General features: G+C 49.1%; 9 protein-coding genes across 9 annotated transcripts; 6 read left to right on the top strand and 3 right to left on the bottom strand.

Annotated features, from left to right (window-relative positions):
* Window positions 1–134: 134 nt before the first annotated feature.
* On the top strand, window positions 135–1,613 carry ASPGLDRAFT_362198 (uncharacterized protein). Its single transcript, XM_022544665.1, has 3 exons — window positions 135–347; window positions 420–626; window positions 733–1,613. Exons 1-3 carry the CDS (start codon window positions 254–256, stop codon window positions 1,395–1,397), a joined length of 966 nt encoding a protein of 321 aa, XP_022400626.1. The 5' UTR covers window positions 135–253; the 3' UTR covers window positions 1,398–1,613.
* ASPGLDRAFT_35932 (protein-lysine N-methyltransferase) lies at window positions 1,497–2,700 on the bottom strand (the record flags this gene model as incomplete). The annotated part of the gene is made up of 4 exons (XM_022544628.1): window positions 1,497–1,612; window positions 1,666–1,801; window positions 1,868–2,389; window positions 2,461–2,700. The coding sequence occupies 4 exons, from the start codon at window positions 2,698–2,700 to the stop codon at window positions 1,497–1,499; spliced, it is 1,014 nt and encodes a 337-aa protein (XP_022400625.1).
* Window positions 2,701–3,869: 1,169 nt separating this feature from the next.
* ASPGLDRAFT_47633 (uncharacterized protein) lies at window positions 3,870–4,439 on the top strand. Its single transcript, XM_022546718.1, has one exon. The coding sequence runs from the start codon at window positions 3,964–3,966 to the stop codon at window positions 4,354–4,356; it is 393 nt and encodes a 130-aa protein (XP_022400624.1). The 5' UTR covers window positions 3,870–3,963; the 3' UTR covers window positions 4,357–4,439.
* A 324-nt stretch (window positions 4,440–4,763) lies between these two features.
* On the top strand, window positions 4,764–5,833 carry ASPGLDRAFT_47632 (40S ribosomal protein eS24). The gene is made up of 3 exons (XM_022546717.1): window positions 4,764–4,914; window positions 5,120–5,367; window positions 5,454–5,833. The coding sequence occupies exons 1-3, from the start codon at window positions 4,838–4,840 to the stop codon at window positions 5,528–5,530; spliced, it is 402 nt and encodes a 133-aa protein (XP_022400623.1). The 5' UTR covers window positions 4,764–4,837; the 3' UTR covers window positions 5,531–5,833.
* A 929-nt stretch (window positions 5,834–6,762) lies between these two features.
* Window positions 6,763–8,295, bottom strand: ASPGLDRAFT_35930 (uncharacterized protein; the record flags this gene model as incomplete). Its single annotated transcript, XM_022544627.1, has 3 exons — window positions 6,763–7,824; window positions 7,886–7,996; window positions 8,056–8,295. 3 exons carry the CDS (start codon window positions 8,293–8,295, stop codon window positions 6,763–6,765), a joined length of 1,413 nt encoding a protein of 470 aa, XP_022400622.1.
* A 953-nt stretch (window positions 8,296–9,248) lies between these two features.
* ASPGLDRAFT_361387 (uncharacterized protein) lies at window positions 9,249–10,165 on the bottom strand. The gene is made up of 3 exons (XM_022544655.1): window positions 9,694–10,165; window positions 9,495–9,615; window positions 9,249–9,407 (listed from the first exon to the last, which is right to left on the bottom strand). The coding sequence occupies exons 1-3, from the start codon at window positions 9,995–9,997 to the stop codon at window positions 9,374–9,376; spliced, it is 459 nt and encodes a 152-aa protein (XP_022400621.1). The 5' UTR covers window positions 9,998–10,165; the 3' UTR covers window positions 9,249–9,373.
* A 1,485-nt stretch (window positions 10,166–11,650) lies between these two features.
* ASPGLDRAFT_172247 (PPIL4 family peptidylprolyl isomerase) lies at window positions 11,651–13,499 on the top strand. The gene is made up of 4 exons (XM_022542764.1): window positions 11,651–11,754; window positions 11,852–12,549; window positions 12,602–12,798; window positions 12,852–13,499. The coding sequence occupies exons 1-4, from the start codon at window positions 11,675–11,677 to the stop codon at window positions 13,293–13,295; spliced, it is 1,419 nt and encodes a 472-aa protein (XP_022400620.1). The 5' UTR covers window positions 11,651–11,674; the 3' UTR covers window positions 13,296–13,499.
* Window positions 13,500–13,596: 97 nt separating this feature from the next.
* On the top strand, window positions 13,597–14,124 carry ASPGLDRAFT_361264 (uncharacterized protein). The gene is made up of 2 exons (XM_022544652.1): window positions 13,597–14,022; window positions 14,086–14,124. The coding sequence occupies exon 1, from the start codon at window positions 13,714–13,716 to the stop codon at window positions 13,960–13,962; it is 249 nt and encodes an 82-aa protein (XP_022400619.1). The 5' UTR covers window positions 13,597–13,713; the 3' UTR covers window positions 13,963–14,022; window positions 14,086–14,124.
* On the top strand, window positions 13,795–15,670 carry ASPGLDRAFT_47629 (UDP-N-acetylglucosamine diphosphorylase). The gene is made up of 3 exons (XM_022546716.1): window positions 13,795–14,709; window positions 14,769–15,503; window positions 15,559–15,670. The coding sequence occupies exons 1-3, from the start codon at window positions 13,987–13,989 to the stop codon at window positions 15,628–15,630; spliced, it is 1,530 nt and encodes a 509-aa protein (XP_022400618.1). The 5' UTR covers window positions 13,795–13,986; the 3' UTR covers window positions 15,631–15,670.
* Window positions 15,671–16,107: the final 437 nt, after the last annotated feature.

Genomic DNA, 16,107 nt, shown 5'->3' with positions numbered 1-16,107 from the left:
GGCATGCTAGTCCGCAAACCACACGATGGCTGGGGCGTGGCTGATTTTGCGCTACCCGGAGGGACTGAGCCGGAGTGCTGTGCAGGGTTGGTTTGATTTTGGGTTGAGTCTGATGGAGGTGTGAGGAATTTATGATCTTGGTTTCTTACTCTCTTTTTGTTCGTTTTTTCTGTATGTATATGTACGGTGGTGTCTATCTGGATTGAGTTGAATTGAATTGAATATCAGGGGCTACGAAGATAACGAAATCACGATGGAACTCAAAATGACTCACCTCGCTACTCTCCTATTATTCCTCTCTCCTCTTCTTTCCACAACCGCTGCTCTCGACTGCTTCTCGCATAATGGTACCACCCTTCCCCCTTCCCTCACCACCATCCACCCTAATCACCAAAATATACTGACATTAACAACAACAGGCGTCAACGCAAACTCCTCCCAATTCTACGACTCCGCCCGCGACGGATCCCTAATCGCCTGCGGCACAGGCGCCACAACCTGCTGTCTGGAGAGCGAGTACTGCGACGTCGATCTACTTTGCCATTCGCGTAGTAATGGCGGGTATTCGAGGCAGTATTGTTCGGATCCGGATTGGCCGGAGGATGCTTGTTCGCAGCTTTGTCCGAGTACGTTTTTTTTTTTTTTTTTCTCCCTGTGCGCAGATTGCGTTTGCATATATGCAAGAGTGTTTTGTATAGGTCTGTGGGGAAAGGCTAATAATGCGATGTACAGGCTACGGCGCAGCCGGAATCTCATTGACAGCATGCGACTCCGCCGGGACGAAATTCTGCTGCGGCCCCAACGCAGACGACTGCTGCAAAGCCGGGAACTACACACAAATCGACAAGAGTAACGGCCAAATCGTGGCTATTGGAACTAGTACGATCCCTACGAGTAGTACCTCAGCTACACCTTCTTCGTCCGCGAATGCGACTACGAGTAGCAGCGCGTCTGCGACGACGACTGCTGCTGATGCGAATGCGGACGCGGATAGCGGGGATGGTCTGACTGAGGAGTCGAAACTTGGTATTGGGTTGGGTGTTGGACTGGGTGTTCCGTTTTTTATCGCTGCTGGTGTGGCGCTGTTTCTTTGGAGGAGGTCGCTTGCGAAGGGTGCTGGTGGTGGTGGTGGTGGTGGTGGCGCGGAGAAGAATTCCGGTGTTGGGGGTGCTGGTGCGGATCCTAATGCCGGTGCGCCGTATGAAGTTGCTGGTTCTGCTGCGCCGCCGTATGGATATGGGTATGCGGAGCAGGGACAGTGGCAAGCACGGACACAGGCACCGGGGCAGGAACAAGGGCATGATGTTACTGGGAACCGGAGTAAAAATGTGCATCAGCTTGAGGCTAATGAGGCCCGCGCGGAGTTGGATGCTGCGAGGGTTCATGAGATGGAGTAGTTGCCTTTGCTCGGGGTAGAATACACTGAGCTAATCGCATAATAAGCTAGAGCAATCATCTAAGCATCACTCATAATGTTATCACTTCTGTAGATAGGGCTACCGGCGGATACTGAACATTTTTATCGGGATTGAGGTTGAATGGAAGAATCCTGTTTGCTGGTCTTCTGGTGGTGATTCGAAGGGTATCCGTTCGACTTTGAAGTTGTTCGTTTCTGGTCACTTATTAGCATACCTGAATCAACGGTAGAGAAAGGAAAGGACGTACGACAAGCATCCAAAAACGCCTGGAAAGTCTCTTCATTCCTCAGCGTAGCGGAGATGATGAATTGCTGGAGATTGTATCTCTCAAAGAGCGTGGTTAGGGTTGATTGAAGGAGCGGGATGAGATCTTTGTCGTATATCTACCCAACCATTAGCAACGACACTCCTCAAAGATCCATAAATAAACCAGGGCAAAGAAAACATACCAAATCCGCCCCAAGCGCAACATCAAACCCCTCCCCATCCACCCCATCAACAGCCATCTCATTCCCCCACTCCCAAATCCCCGGAACCAACACCCCCTCCCCAATCCTATTCCTCCCCACACAATCCCCTATACTCTCAATAAGTGCCTGTTCGCGATCCGTCGCAACAACCTTCTTCGGACTGAGATATTTTGCACAGAGAAGTGATACGAAGCCCGTCCCTGCGCCTAGTTCCAGGACCCGTTTCCCTTTGATGAGTTTGTCTGCGATGGGTGGTGAGGAGAGGTATGTGCCTAGGTGGAGGGCTGCTTCCCAGGTGCGGAAACCCGTTGTGCCGGAGGAGAGGATTAGGCCGCGGGATTCGGATGTTATGACTGTTCGAGCCTCTTGGTTGGGGTCTGACTGGGCTGGTGTTGGGGCAGTGTATTTGATATACCCCAATTGCTGCGCCTGCTGAATCTGCGAGGGCTTCGGGAGCGTAATCAAATTCCCCCATGTTTCTACCAGCTCGTCCATGATTTCCTACAATACGTCACGTCAACTACACTACTTCATTCCATCCCATTCAATCCCCTCGGGGGTAAAACGCTTACATCCTCCTCCGGATCCCTAATCGCCTCCTCCAACCTCCCCAAAATCATCTTCAACACCCTCATGCGGTACCCCACCGGCGGTAACGGCCATGCCTGCGGATTATCTTCGTTGAACATGCGCTCGTAGATGGTGGATTGGGTTGTAGGGTCGAGGAGGGTGCTGCCGGAGGGGAGGGGGAGTTGGGGCGCGGGGACTTGTTGGTTGTATTGCGCGATTAGGGTGGGTATTGTGGTGACCATTTTGGTTGTGGTGGTGTTGTTTGGGTGGTCGAGGGGTTGAGGGTGGTGGGTTGGATAACTTTTTGGGATGGAAAAAGTCCGGGGAGGGATGTGGATGGGCGGGGGAATGTATTTCCGGTCAGGTACCGCTTAGTGAGGTGCTTGTCTGCGATAGTTAACTAAACTATGTCCAGTTCCCCTCCTTCTCTTCTTTTGCTCTGCTGTTTTCTTTTGGTGGCCTGATGAGTCCAATGCCTGCTCACTCGGGCGTTGATCGACAGACATTACGAGTGCTGGAGACTTAACGGAGAAGCCATATTCGGAACTATGGAACGGAGCTGAAGGTTAAGGTTCCGCTCTACTACTGAAACCGATGCCATAAAAGAATAGTATGTGCAATTGTATATATGAATCTGAAAATCAATTTGATCACGCGATCACAGAGAATCCGTTTAAATGGGCTGTGCTAACGTGCATAAGATACTCCTCATCATACCGTGATTCCCCCGCTTGTCTACTCAGACAACTCAGACAACATGGATGTGTCGAGCTTGACTGCAGCGACACGGAACTTGTATCTGGGAGAGCCGGAATGCCTGCCATTTTGTCCTCAAGAGGAAAATATCATTAATCGCCAAGCTCTCGGGAAATATCCCCCGTTTTCTCTTCCGTGTTGCGACTCCCAAGTCTCGTGGGGAGAATCACGAAACATGGATGCGTTCAAACGCAGCCATCAGGAACTCGTCGATCTGTCGAGAAGATGTCTTCTTCAAACGGACTCCCGGCGTGACTTCCGTTAAAAAGAAAGTTATCGCTCAATAAGCATGTCCGGTAGTGACAGATGGGCGACCTGGAAGATAATTTTGTCTCTTGGACCAGCTCGTTGCTTTTTTGCGCTCTTATACATCTATAACCGGCACCAGAGCGTGAGAGATGGGTCGGACTTGGAGGACATTAAACTATATGTTATAGACACGACATTCCCCCTTCCCCCCCCACAAACGTTTATACGCGATCTGGACTTGATGAATCACTTCCGCAAATTCGACACTGAGCCCGTTCACTCTGGCTTGGAAGGCATGTGGAGATTGCGGTTTCAGTCAGATGATTATTACTTCGGAGAGTACTTCTCGCGGGGGTCTTTGAAGATAGCCAACAAGTGTCAAGTCGTCTCGGCAGAGTTATTTTTTCGGGGGGGGGGGGATAGACTGCTATTCTTGCTACCCAACCTGGCAGATATTGACAGCAATCAACGGTATGTCGAAAGACCGGGCTGGGCCAACGATGTGTGTATGCTTCGCAGTATTATTTGGCCTAACGAAAGGTCATTCAAAACCATCTCGGGGGGAACACGCCTTCAGATATGACTCGACAGAAGTGTTGAGTGAACATATTGCTCGGAGAATGAAGCAGTCGCCCGTGCAGTTAACCATAGGTGAACTCATAGAATTATTTCAAAGCCAGGCTATATTGGGATTTAATTGGAAAATCCAGGAAGCAATATCGAGGCTTGACATGACAGAAGGGCTTGCCGGACATACGGCTCGGAAAATCAAGCGAAGGCCTATTCAGTTAACCATGGGCGAAGTCCTGGGACTAATCCATGGCCGAGCTAACCCACGGGTTAGGACTGTCCAAGATGACAAGACAGGCATCCTGTGTGATCACATTTGTTAGAGAATGGGGGAGCCCTTTGAAATGAAAATTGGCGAAATCATAGAATTATGGCATCGCGGAGCTGTACAATCTCCTTACTTTGATAGCCTTGTTTCAAACGTTCACATGATACTTGGTGAGATTCAAAATAGAATGTTTTTCTCGTAGTCGCACGAGCTATGAATATCACTGCTATAAGCACAAGCGCATGTATTCCCTAGGAATTATGCAAAACATAGAAGCCAAGATGGGGCTGAACTACGGAGCGGAATTTCTGCCTCAGGCCTCAAGAGGAATCACGTGCACGCTAACCAAAGGTGGTTAGCAGATGCCCTAGCCGAGCCCACAGCAGTGCACAACGAATATTCGTTCTATCGCAATCCGGCTGGCTTCGAAAATCGACAGCGAACTTCGACAACCCCCGCGGCCGCCAACAACTTTCCCTTTTTCCTTCGTCACTTGTCGACAGATTTCTCGCTGTCAATCACAGAAATCGACAACCATGGCCGACGCTCCCGTTACCCTGCGGACGCGCAAGTTCATCCGCAACCCTCTGCTTGCCCGGAGACAGATGGTCGTGTAAGGCTCTCTTTCTCCTGCTTTTATCGCTTTTTCGGTGTTTTATCGATTTGGGTGGTTATTGGAATGACATGTGGATATTTTGTTCGATGTTTTTTTCGATGGAAATGCCGTCAAACTTGCAAGAGGGGGGGGGGAGATTCTTTATCACAGGGGGATGGATGATCAGGAAGGCAAAATTCATCAAACTAATAATCCTCTCTAGTGACGTCCTCCACCCCAACCGTGCCAACGTCTCCAAGGATGAGCTCCGCGACAAGCTCTCCGGTCTCTACAAGGCCAACAAGGACGAGGTCTCCGTCTTCGGCTTCCGCACGCAATACGGTGGTGGCAAGAGCACCGGCTTCGCCCTGGTCTACGACTCCACTGAGGCCCTGAAGAAGTTCGAGCCTCACCACCGTCTCGTCCGCATCGGTGCCGCTACCAAGATCGAGAAGGCCTCCAGACAGCAGCGTATGTTTACCCCGGGATTTGAGAAGGAGGACTACGGATAGCCAGGACTGGGCCGGACCAAGGCTAATACTTATTCTCGACAACAGGCAAGCAACGAAAGAACCGTTCCAAGAAGTTCCGCGGTACCGCCAAGACCAAGGGCCCCAAGAAGAGCAAGGACTAAATGTAATCGCCAACGGACGCTTTCTGGTGATAGTGCTGCTGGTGATTATGGGCGGGGGTTTACTGTGATTATAGGGATTAGGGAATTTGGAAAATGGAAATGGACAACCTTTTTTCTCGTTTCTTCGCGCATTACGGTTTGCACTTGCACACACAAAAAAGGGAAATTTTTTTTAAAAGGAAATGGAATGCGGCTTTTCCCGGGGGGAACTGTTGATGACCCTGCTGCTTTGAAACCCTGTGGTTTTTTTTTTTTTTAATTCGAGGTGGTATTTTGTGTTTGCAAGATGACTTACTTGTTCCACACCCATATTTTATCCTCATGACCGTGGTGATAACAGGGAAAGAATATTATGATGCTCTACTTATTTCATTTCCTTTTTTTTTTTTTTTTTTTTTGCGCGAGTTCTCATACAAGGTATCAGTTCATTCCCCATTTTCCCCAGTTCAGTCCAGTCCAGATTCTCTTATCACCAGCAACAACACTACGGAGTGCTACTATCCGGCACCGGCACCGGCACACCCTCCCCCGATGCACAAGCACAAACCCAAGCCCATACCATAACACAGCAGCAACGATTACAATTTCCCGGTTTTCCCCGTTGACGCTGAGCTACCTCTTCCAATTTAGTACATACATACATACATACATAGCACACCGCGGTACGGCTAGACCGGACGGTGAAACCGCCGACGAATGGTAGTACTGCATTTCCAACGTCGTAGATCATGATTCATGGGTGTTCTGTCGTTTTGGTGAGGTGGGGTGGGGTGGGTGGTTGGGATTTGGATTAGTTGTGTTACGGTTGTTTTTGGTTACTGGTTTAGTTACTTTTAATGGTTTACTAAGTTATGGGATTTATAAAACTAGGTGTCGTTTGTAGACGACTATACGGTGTGGTTAGCGTTTACTAATAACAAACGGAAGAGGGATAATTGGGTTGTTTACTTGTATGGCCTTTAATTCGATAGACAAACAAAGAAAAAGAATAAGCGCCACCCATCCATGAATCACATAATTAGTTACCCCCTGGGGCGTCGAATAGCAAACCACATAGCCACCCAACTCGAAGCCAAACAACCGAACCAGATTACATATGAAAGTAAAGTAGACGTAAACGAACAAATGAAAGGACAAAAGAAACCGCCCATAGAAAACCACCTCCCAATAAACATAAACACAAAACAAAGGAAAAGAAAACAAATTCTAAGTAGCCCTGGGCCCGGACGAACTCAATAACCCTGAAGAGCCCGCTGCATCTCCGGGTGATAATCCGTCATAACATCCGGCGTCATCAGATTGAACTGTAGTCCGGACTGGACATGAGCATCGACCTGCTTCACAGGCGAATACGGCAACCCATTAACCAGCGGAGTTGCTGAGGAGTCGCTCGCTTCGGAATGGGTCCTGCCGCGCTCACTGCCGCTGTTGCTGCCGTTGCTGCTGTAGTGGTAGCTGTCCGACGGGCTGTAGTCACTGTTGGTGCCGATGGATAGTAGACGGCCGTTGCTGTCTCGTGAGAAGGTTCTCATGAATTGGGTGTCGGGTGGTGTTTGGAAGTCGCCTGCCGTTGCAGGGTCGAGAGCTGGATATGTGCCGTTAGGGATAGTGGTTGTGTCTTGCGAGGGAATCGTCGGGATGTAGCCTAGGACCATGTCTTGGGTGCCTGGGTCTGGTTTGATGTGATTTTCTGGGCTTGCGGAGAAGGGTTCGTTCGTGATGCTTTGCATCGAGCCACGGTGAGCTGTTGCATCGCATTTTTGCTCCCAAGGACTTCCGCTGGCCCTGTATTCTGGGGGGTAAGGCAGTCCAGAAGTAACCTCAGGCGAAGGTGTCATCAGTTGCGGCTGTGACGTAGGATTTGGAATGTTTCGATGGGTTCCCTGTCCTGCGAGCATGTAGGAATAGGCTGATTGGATCAGGGGATTCTCTGTTCCTTGATCCGGGAAACCCGCCTCGTTCGGATTCCATCCTCTCGGGTTCCAGGTTAGACCGTAGTAATCGTTCCAAACGCCTTGCGGTGTACTAGGCAGCACGTGCGCGGCAGCTTGACCGTTGTATACTGCAGCAGATGGATCCTCGTAGCTGACACCATGCTCGACGCCGTATGGCTGCCGAGGAAACACAGAATGCGTGTCAACTGGCCCCATGTAGTAGTTTGGTGACCGTGAATACGGCAAGTACCGTACGTTGGACACTGCAGCCGGTTTCTGGTGCATTTGAGCATACATGTTGACGTTGGATGGCGAAGGGTTCGTAGAACCACCCACGGCAGGACAATGCATTGATTTGACCTTTGCAAAAGGGGTCCAGGTTAGCTTTTGCCGCCCGTGAGGAACGAGCAAATCAACTCACCCTCAAGAAATGGCATCTCGTTTCTTCGCCTGCGTTTCGACAGTTCGTGCAAGCCTGTCCGTCCTCGTTTTCGCCACTGCATTTGATCTTTCGCTGTCGGCATCGGGCACACTGGTAACATTGTGAGCTTCACTTTACGATATGCTTCCCATTCTAGATGTTCTACTTACTGCAAGTCGACTACGGCGTTTGTTCGGGTCCTTGTTATCTCTTTCTCGAGAAGGGCTGACACGAGCGGTGCTTTGCTTCATGACGTCCCGTTGCTGCCCATGGCGAGTGGAGCGCCGTGCCGATGGGAGGTGTTCTTTTTTGATATTTTGATGATGAAGGCTGACCCTCTCGTCTGGGGGCAAGAGCTGGTGAGCCATAACTTCGTTCAGTGGTCCAGTAGACGCAATCATGTCCCTCATCCTGAGAGTTTCATACAAGACACGGAGAATTTAGATATAAAAAGTAAATATGACAACGATACTTGTCAGGAAAGTGAGATGTAGAGAAGAATAAGAAGAAGAAGAAGAGAAGAAAGAAAAGTGGGTTATGGGGTTATGAATAACATGCCTCGTGGATCCTGCAAGCATTAAAAGGAGTCCCGGGGTTAATGTAGATGCAAAGATTTGAGCCCATGAGAGTCTAGTATGGACTGGATTAATTCACGCTGATTGTCGATTGTCATTCTTTTTTTTCTTTTTTCTTTTTTCTTTTTTTTTTTTATAAATCCCAGGTGGCATCAGACCAGGGCTGCTCAGACTCCACATCATAACCCCATCTGGAATTCCCCCTCAAAACCGGTAAAGTCACTAGTGTATTTTCATACATACAAAAAGAGTGTGATCAGTTTGATACTGCCAGTCATTCCCTGCTGCACCGTCGTACCAGGGGGGTAAGAAAAGCAAGTATGCAGAATCCCGTGTCGCATCTCATATTCCCAGATCATGTAGTTACGGAGAAAGGTTGGAATACCCGACATGGTGCTGGCGGCAGGCTAGACATCCAGAATATCCCGGAATTTTGAGAGGACTTGTTTCACACGAGTAACGTCGTACTGCTTTGCAAGTGACCTGATAATCTTAAGCGGCGTGCAATCGTCCAAAACTGGAACAATTGAAGCTCTTCGCAAAACACTTTTTAGACCAGTCATGATGGAGAAAAAGGCTCCACTGTGTTTGCTGTTTCTTTGACCGTCTTGTTCTCGCGATTAGGGATATCCTTCGTTTTTTCGCAGTAAAAAGATCTGCCATTACTGTCCAGGTCAAGTTCCAGATGCTGTTCGTCGCTACAAAGAAGGCCGCCACCGACTACGTTTGCATGAGTTCTCAAAATGCATGCATTGATTAGCCACATCCGTGGTGAAATAAACGCAGAAGGTACGATGTTTGTCTTGTTTCTAGGGCGATCCATTGGCTTGACAGCTGCAATTCCTAGTTTAGCATCAAACAGACAGGGACCCGCCATTTAGTCACGGCCGGAACCTTTTGAGCGTGCATCCCGCTAAGCAGGCGACAATGTCGGGCGTTCGTGAACCCTATCAGGGCGATCAAGAATTATTCGACGATGGACAGGAATGGAAGGGGGCCGGGGGGGGGGGGGGGGGGAAAAAACGGAAAGGTACCATACAATCGGGTCTTCCTCCCCTAAAACCTCTAAAAGAGAACCGGGCAAACGAAGTTTCCAAGAGAGCCATTTTGATGTTTCGGAACGTTTGGAAATCTCGTCGCAACAGGGCGGTCTTCCTAGTTCGCGATCAGGTCACCAACTAGTCCCACCGACGCGCAGATGAATCAAGTCCATAACAGAATCAGTTAAGACACCTTTGACAGGAATGGACGAGTCATGTTGAGAGTATTGCGTCTCGAGCCTAGTAGTTACATATCCAAAGCTGGGCCGACACATACAGGGCAAAATAACAATTAGCGAAAGAGAAAAAAGAAAAGAAGATGGACTGGCACAAAGAAGACACGAGTATAGAATAGTATCCATATCATATAGTATCCATATCATATTATCATAAATTGAGCAAATCGGAAGACAGCCGCCGGACAGAATAAGTTTATCTGTATGCAGTCCAGGGATTTGTGGGATAAGACCCTGTTGGTAAGATGAATGACCTGCCATCGAAATAGGTTATGGTGTCCTGCATTGCAATTGATCATAATTGAGACCATTTGGTCTCAGGTTTAACTCTATGGGAATGTCCCCAGTCGAGCAGAGAGTGTGAGAATGCAGTATACTCCGAACAGAATTATACAAAAACCGAGAAAAATCTGAATCCGTGTCTTGTACTCAACAGCCAAAACAACAGCCAAGCGTTTTCAATCGAATTCCAAATTCACAAAATCATATACTATAATCATATTTGTAAACGCCAATTCCAAAAATACAGTAATAGTGAGGTTTAGGGAATGGTCGAATCCCCAGCAAGTCGAATGGTGCAACCTATCGACCGACAATGCGTCTGATGCTCACTCAAGAAAAGAAAAAGAAAAGAAAAAGAAAAGAATAGCGAGAAAGAGAAATGATATTCAATGCAGTCCACAAAGTAACGATAGCAATGGCCAGATGCAATTGTCGTTGGTAATAGGGCCAGCCACAGGATGTCAGTGCGACTTACCTGTCACTTTACAACTCCGATAATTCTCCTCGGACTGTCGAAATAGAACGTCAAAGCGAACATACCGCATACAAAACTGGAAACACCTCCACGTGTCTTCTATATCCGGATAGTGTTGGTACGTGGTATGTATGGGGCGTACTGCGCCGCAGACGTTGGGGCATGTTGCAAAAGGGAAACCGAAACCGTTTAATTGCAACACCTTTGCTGTGGAACTCATTGACGAGCAAAGGGAGATATCCAAGTTGCACACCCGGTCTTTCTTTCGGCGCGTATCCCAATTCTGTAATTGAGGTTGCAATAGGAGAATTTGTTTCGCACAATGGGTTGAACGGTGCAGGGTCAACATAGGCAACCGATTGACGTCGATCTTCTTTCTTCCCTTCTAAACCTTATCAGAGAGTCTTTGTTCGATAAACTCTGTAGTCCGAATTGTGTACGGAGTACAAGTACTTGTACGGTGTACGGACTATTGTAGGGACTGGATACGATCAAAAGAATCCCAGAGCGTGCATTCGCTTGATCCTCGACCCTGGTCCTAGCCGAAAAATAGTCCCGTGCGCGGTGCTGCATATCCACCAAACACGTTCACTTTCCGTCCAGAAGTACGGCGAAAATAAGTACAGAGTAATCGTACTTTGGATAACCCCCAGTCGACTCATGCCGTCGAATTGAGAAGAATACCGTTACACCGGAGCCTTCGGGACGGCCCTCCGGAGTTTAAGTGCTTCTGACATGAGCAAGAAGAGCCAAATCAATCCCTGTCCCTGCCTTACGTCGTGAGCATGTGCATCTGTCCGGGCCATAATATAATTCTTGCTGTAATTCCCGGGGTGATGGTGGTTTGGTTACTGGGAGCAGCAGTTAAGGGCAGAGCGCGGAGAGATCATGGTAGATCCCGGGAGCCGCTCAGTCAGACCGCAGAATGGACGCGCGCGTGTCCTAAAGCGGTAACGGGGCAGAAAAGCATCATCGCCGTCATTAGTTATTGGCATCTTAACCAACCGCAACACGCAACTCGCGTATCTGAACATACACCCATGCTAGTAGTGTCTTAGTTGTACCTCTACGACGAGACCTGTCTGCGAACTATTTCTAATTCTTTAATTCTTTTTTTTTTTTTTTTTTCTGGTTGGACGAGAACGCGCTGTTAATCCTCGCACCTGCGCCGGGCATTCGCCATGAGTGTACTCCTAGAGACTTCGCTTGGTGATATTGTCATTGACCTTTTGGTTGATGAGTCTCCAAAGGCGTGCGAAAAGTAAGTCAAATTCCCTTTTCTACCTTCTGTTTTTGCGTGGTTGTCTTGTCGAGTGGCTGAACGGAAACTAACAGCTCCCCGTTCTCTACCGCTGCAGCTTCTTAAAGCTATGTAAAGTCAAATACTACAACTTTTCTCCCGTACATAACGTCCAGAAGAACTTTTCCCTCCAAACCGGTGACCCTATCGGACCCGATTCCCCAGAGAGCGATGGCGGCTCCTCAATATGGGGTCTGTTGGAAGGCCCGTCGAAGCGAACATTCCCTCTCGAGCTCCCGAAGCTGAAGCATCTTGAACGAGGTACTGTGAGCATGGCGACGGTTCCCGCTTCGCACGATCCGGATCAGCGTCTGGCAGCTAGTCAATTCCTTATTACACTCGGCGATAACCTGGACTACTTGGATGGGAAGGCAGCCATATTTGGAAAGGTGGTGGAAGGATTCGATGTTCTGGAGAAGGCCAATGAGGCATTTACCGATGACCGGGGTCGACCTCTTAAGGATATTCGTATCCGTCATACGGCCGTCCTAGACGATCCATACGATGATCCATCAGGATTGGTAGAGCCACCTGAGAGTCCGTTACCGACCAAGGCCCAATTGGATACCGTTAGGATTGCCGATGATGAGGATCTGGATGATGACATGGATGAGGAGGCAATGGAGACACTGCGGCGGGAGCGGGAGGCGAGAGCACAGGCATTGACTTTAGAAATGGTTGGAGATCTTCCATTCGCAGAAGTCAAGCCGCCTGAGAATGTTCTGTTCGTCTGCAAGCTAAATCCGGTCACGCAGGGTACGTGCACTTTCATCTTCATATGCTCATACTTGGTATTAACACTATTTAGACGAGGACCTTCATTTGATTTTCAGTCGATTTGGGCAAATTCTATCCTGCGAGATCATCCGAGACAAGCGTACTGGTGACAGTCTGCAGTACGGTTTTATCGAATTCGAAAACCAGAAGGATTGCGAGCAGGCATATTTCAAGATGCAGGGCGTTTTGATTGACGACCATCGCATCCACGTGGATTTCTCTCAAAGTGTAAGCTTTTACCATAATGTTTTTCTTTGCTGCAGTCATCTAACTAGCAATAGGTGTCGAAGCTGTCAGAAAGCTGGCGGAATGCCACCATCACTAAGCGTGGAGGCCCACGGGGCGGCTTTGGTGGTGTAGCTGAGCTTGAAAGGAAACGCCAGTACAGGGCATCCCCCGAAATCGACCTCAAAGACGACGATGACGACCGTTACAATATGATGTTTGACAAACGTGAGGCTGCCCGGCGGCGACCTGCCTCCCGTGAGCGTTCATTGAGTCGAAGCCCGCGAAGAAGCTCTCAACGAGACCGCAGAGTCAGTCCGAGTCCGAAACGAGGAGGTTCACACCGGGATCGCTACCGCGATCGGTCGTACAGCCGGAGTCCACGACGAGGGGACTCTCGCCGTGATAATAGATACCGGGGTCGAGACAGATATGATGATGAGCGACAAGGACGTGATCGTCGCGATGATGATCGCCACCGAGAAAGGCGACGTCGTTAGACTGCTTCTTTGAACGTATTGTTCTTGGGCGTGATGGAGTTTACTATCCATAACACACAATATATAGTTCAGTGTATGTAAAACCAAATTCTTTCTGCTACGATGAAGGTGCGACATTAGATGGTCCATACCGACAATCCAATAGAGTGCATTACTAGTCGGTATGTTCATGTACCATTGCGCAAAAAATACGCTTGACTGAGCAATTTGACCAGCTGTAAATCATCTGTATGACATTGTCTGCATAACTCTTCAGTTACATACATCCATCCCACGGCAATTGCTGTGTTGGCCTCGAATTGTTGGCGAAGCCCCAAACCTCACTTTATGCCCCGCCACAGCAAGAGAGACATCCGCTGGCTGTTGGCCACTCACAGTCCGCGATGCCAGACATGGTCCCAGTCAAAGTGTAGTAGTAATGGTTGGTCTAAAAATGGTATGGAAATTACTACTATTTTTGCCTTCAGCCAAGGAGCGGTCTTTCTTTGTGGCGGTCAATGTTTTCTCTGCTACCGTTAGTACTACTAGTGCAAGTATAGAGGACAGCTCCACGCCCCGCGGTCCCCGATCAGTTAACTCCCCTCTGTTTCTTCCTCTCCCCTTCCTTCAATTCATCCTCCCTTCTTCTTCCTTTCCTTTCCATCTATCCTCCTCTCTTTTTCCATAGTACTATCACCTTCCTATCATCAAAATGGCTGCCGCTATCAAAGAGACGGTCTCCAACCTCGTGGGCAAGTTCCAACCCCACGCCGAACCCGCCCTTCCTGAACCCTCGACTGAGGACTTCCAGAAGCTTCAGCAGAAATATAGCGAAGCCGGACAAGGCCAGGTGTTCGCTTTCGTCGATGAACTCCAGCCTACCGAGAAGACCCAGCTCTATCACCAACTGACCAATTTTGATCCCACCCGTGTCAACGAACTGGCTGAGAAGGCCCTGAGCCCTGCCGCCGCCCCCGAGGGCCCTCCTACCCTCGAGCCTCTTCCCGACGTGGCTCTGGCCTCGATCCTCGACTCGGATCCTAAGGATATCCAACAATGGTACAATGCAGGTCTCAAGGCGGTTTCGGAGAACAAGGTTGCGGTGGTTCTGATGGCCGGTGGTCAGGGTACTCGTCTGGGTAGCTCTGACCCCAAGGGTTGCTTTGACATTGATCTTCCTAGTCACAAGTCGCTTTTCCAGATCCAGGGTGAGCGGATTGCTAAACTGCAGCTGCTGGCTCAGAAGGTCTCGGGCAAGGAGGCGGTTATTCCTTGGTATGTTATGACCAGTGGACCGACTCGCAAGCCTACGGAGGAGTTCTTCCAGAAGAACAACTACTTTGGATTGTCTAAAGACAACGTGATTATCTTCGAACAGGGTGTTTTGCCTTGCATCTCCAACGAGGGTAAGATTCTGTTGGAGTCTAAGTCAAAGGTACATACCACTTCCCTTCAATTTTACCTGACTTTCGTGCTAATCACTTTGGTGTATAGGCTGCCGTCGCACCAGATGGAAATGGCGGTATCTACCAGGCTCTCGTCACCTCGGGAGTGCGGGAGAACATGCGTAACCGTGGCATCCAGCACATCCACACATACTGTGTTGACAACTGCCTGGTCAAGGTTGCAGACCCTGTCTTCATTGGTTTCGCTGCTGCGAAGGACGTCGATATTGCCACCAAGGTGGTGCGGAAGCGCAATGCCACTGAGTCTGTTGGTTTGATTCTGCAGAAGAACGGCAAGCCGGATGTCGTTGAGTACTCTGAGATTGACCAGGAGACTGCCGAGGCCAAGGACCCCAAGCAGCCTGATGTGCTGAAGTTCCGGGCTGCCAACATCGTCAACCACTACTACTCCTTCCGTTTCCTGGAGTCGATCGAGACCTGGTCTCACAAGCTGCCTCACCACGTTGCCCGCAAGAAGATCCCTTGCATCAAGCCCGAGAATGGCGAGGTCTTCAAGCCTGAGAAGCCCAACGGTATCAAGTTGGAGCAGTTCGTCTTTGACGTCTTCCCTCTGACCCCTCTTGACAAGTTCGCTTCCATTGAGGTCCGCCGTGAGGACGAGTTCTCGCCTCTGAAGAACGCCAAGGGCACCGGTGAAGACGACCCGGACACCAGCAAGCGAGACATTATGGAGCTGGGTAAGCGATGGATCGAGAAGGCCGGTGGTGTTGTTGTCACTGAGGGCCAGTCTGTTGGTGTTGAGGTTTCTCCCTTGATCAGCTATGTAAGTTTCTTCCCTGTCCCTTGTTTTGATCACTTCGCTAACGGTTGATGTCCAGGGTGGTGAAGGACTTGAATTCCTCAAGGGCCGGGAGATCAAAGCTCCGGCTGTTGTCGAAAAGGAGGCGTAAGAGTATTAACATAAGCCTTTTGTCGGCACGCATTAGGTATATAATTTTAATGCATTAGCACGACCATGAAAGAGATACTGTGTCTACGGAGGAAGTGATGTTGTTGCGAATAGGAAGCATATTATACCCGTGTTATTAATATCAATGTCCTGGTTAGCTCTTTATCGTAGCATCTACCAAGCTTAGTACTCCGTAGTCTGGCGTAGTTATACAACAGACATGCATGCCTCAGGCTACCTGTCAGGAATCTGGGCCACTGCAGCCTTTACGCAATACGGAAAAGCCCGGAAGCTAAACTGAGGAAGTTTTTTTTTTTTTGCATAGCGATTGGGCCCTGATGGAGAAAGGGCTATTTTTTCCCTTCACCACCATCATAAATTTACTGCAAATTTTCCTCGGGAAATACCTCTTCGTTCATATTTTTTTTTTTTTTTTTTTTTTTTTTTTTTTTTTTCTGTCAGCCCACTTTTTTTTTTT

Source organism: Aspergillus glaucus, assembly GCF_001890805.1.
Source record: "Aspergillus glaucus CBS 516.65 unplaced genomic scaffold ASPGLscaffold_11, whole genome shotgun sequence".
NCBI classification, from domain to species: domain Eukaryota; kingdom Fungi; phylum Ascomycota; class Eurotiomycetes; order Eurotiales; family Aspergillaceae; genus Aspergillus; species Aspergillus glaucus.
Note: the sequence above shows the minus strand (reverse complement) of the source record. Positions and strands in the feature narration are given on the sequence as shown.

Coding starts and splice junctions, on each gene's coding strand:
- ASPGLDRAFT_362198 (XM_022544665.1), top strand. CDS start 254: ATGGAACTCAAAATGACTCACCTCGCTACTCTCCTATTATTCCTCTCT. Junction 348..419: donor CGACTGCTTCTCGCATAATG/GTACCACCCTTC, acceptor TAACAACAACAG/GCGTCAACGCAAACTCCTCC. Junction 627..732: donor TTGTTCGCAGCTTTGTCCGA/GTACGTTTTTTT, acceptor TGCGATGTACAG/GCTACGGCGCAGCCGGAATC.
- ASPGLDRAFT_47633 (XM_022546718.1), top strand. CDS start 3,964: ATGTGTGTATGCTTCGCAGTATTATTTGGCCTAACGAAAGGTCATTCA.
- ASPGLDRAFT_47632 (XM_022546717.1), top strand. CDS start 4,838: ATGGCCGACGCTCCCGTTACCCTGCGGACGCGCAAGTTCATCCGCAAC. Junction 4,915..5,119: donor GCCCGGAGACAGATGGTCGT/GTAAGGCTCTCT, acceptor AATCCTCTCTAG/TGACGTCCTCCACCCCAACC. Junction 5,368..5,453: donor GAAGGCCTCCAGACAGCAGC/GTATGTTTACCC, acceptor TCTCGACAACAG/GCAAGCAACGAAAGAACCGT.
- ASPGLDRAFT_361387 (XM_022544655.1), bottom strand. CDS start 9,997: ATGGCAGGTCATTCATCTTACCAACAGGGTCTTATCCCACAAATCCCT. Junction 9,616..9,693: donor CTCGTCCATTCCTGTCAAAG/GTGTCTTAACTG, acceptor ATCGCGAACTAG/GAAGACCGCCCTGTTGCGAC. Junction 9,408..9,494: donor GAGGAAGACCCGATTGTATG/GTACCTTTCCGT, acceptor TCGCCCTGATAG/GGTTCACGAACGCCCGACAT.
- ASPGLDRAFT_172247 (XM_022542764.1), top strand. CDS start 11,675: ATGAGTGTACTCCTAGAGACTTCGCTTGGTGATATTGTCATTGACCTT. Junction 11,755..11,851: donor TCTCCAAAGGCGTGCGAAAA/GTAAGTCAAATT, acceptor CTACCGCTGCAG/CTTCTTAAAGCTATGTAAAG. Junction 12,799..12,851: donor ACGTGGATTTCTCTCAAAGT/GTAAGCTTTTAC, acceptor AACTAGCAATAG/GTGTCGAAGCTGTCAGAAAG.
- ASPGLDRAFT_361264 (XM_022544652.1), top strand. CDS start 13,714: ATGGTTGGTCTAAAAATGGTATGGAAATTACTACTATTTTTGCCTTCA.
- ASPGLDRAFT_47629 (XM_022546716.1), top strand. CDS start 13,987: ATGGCTGCCGCTATCAAAGAGACGGTCTCCAACCTCGTGGGCAAGTTC. Junction 14,710..14,768: donor TGTTGGAGTCTAAGTCAAAG/GTACATACCACT, acceptor TTTGGTGTATAG/GCTGCCGTCGCACCAGATGG. Junction 15,504..15,558: donor TTTCTCCCTTGATCAGCTAT/GTAAGTTTCTTC, acceptor GTTGATGTCCAG/GGTGGTGAAGGACTTGAATT.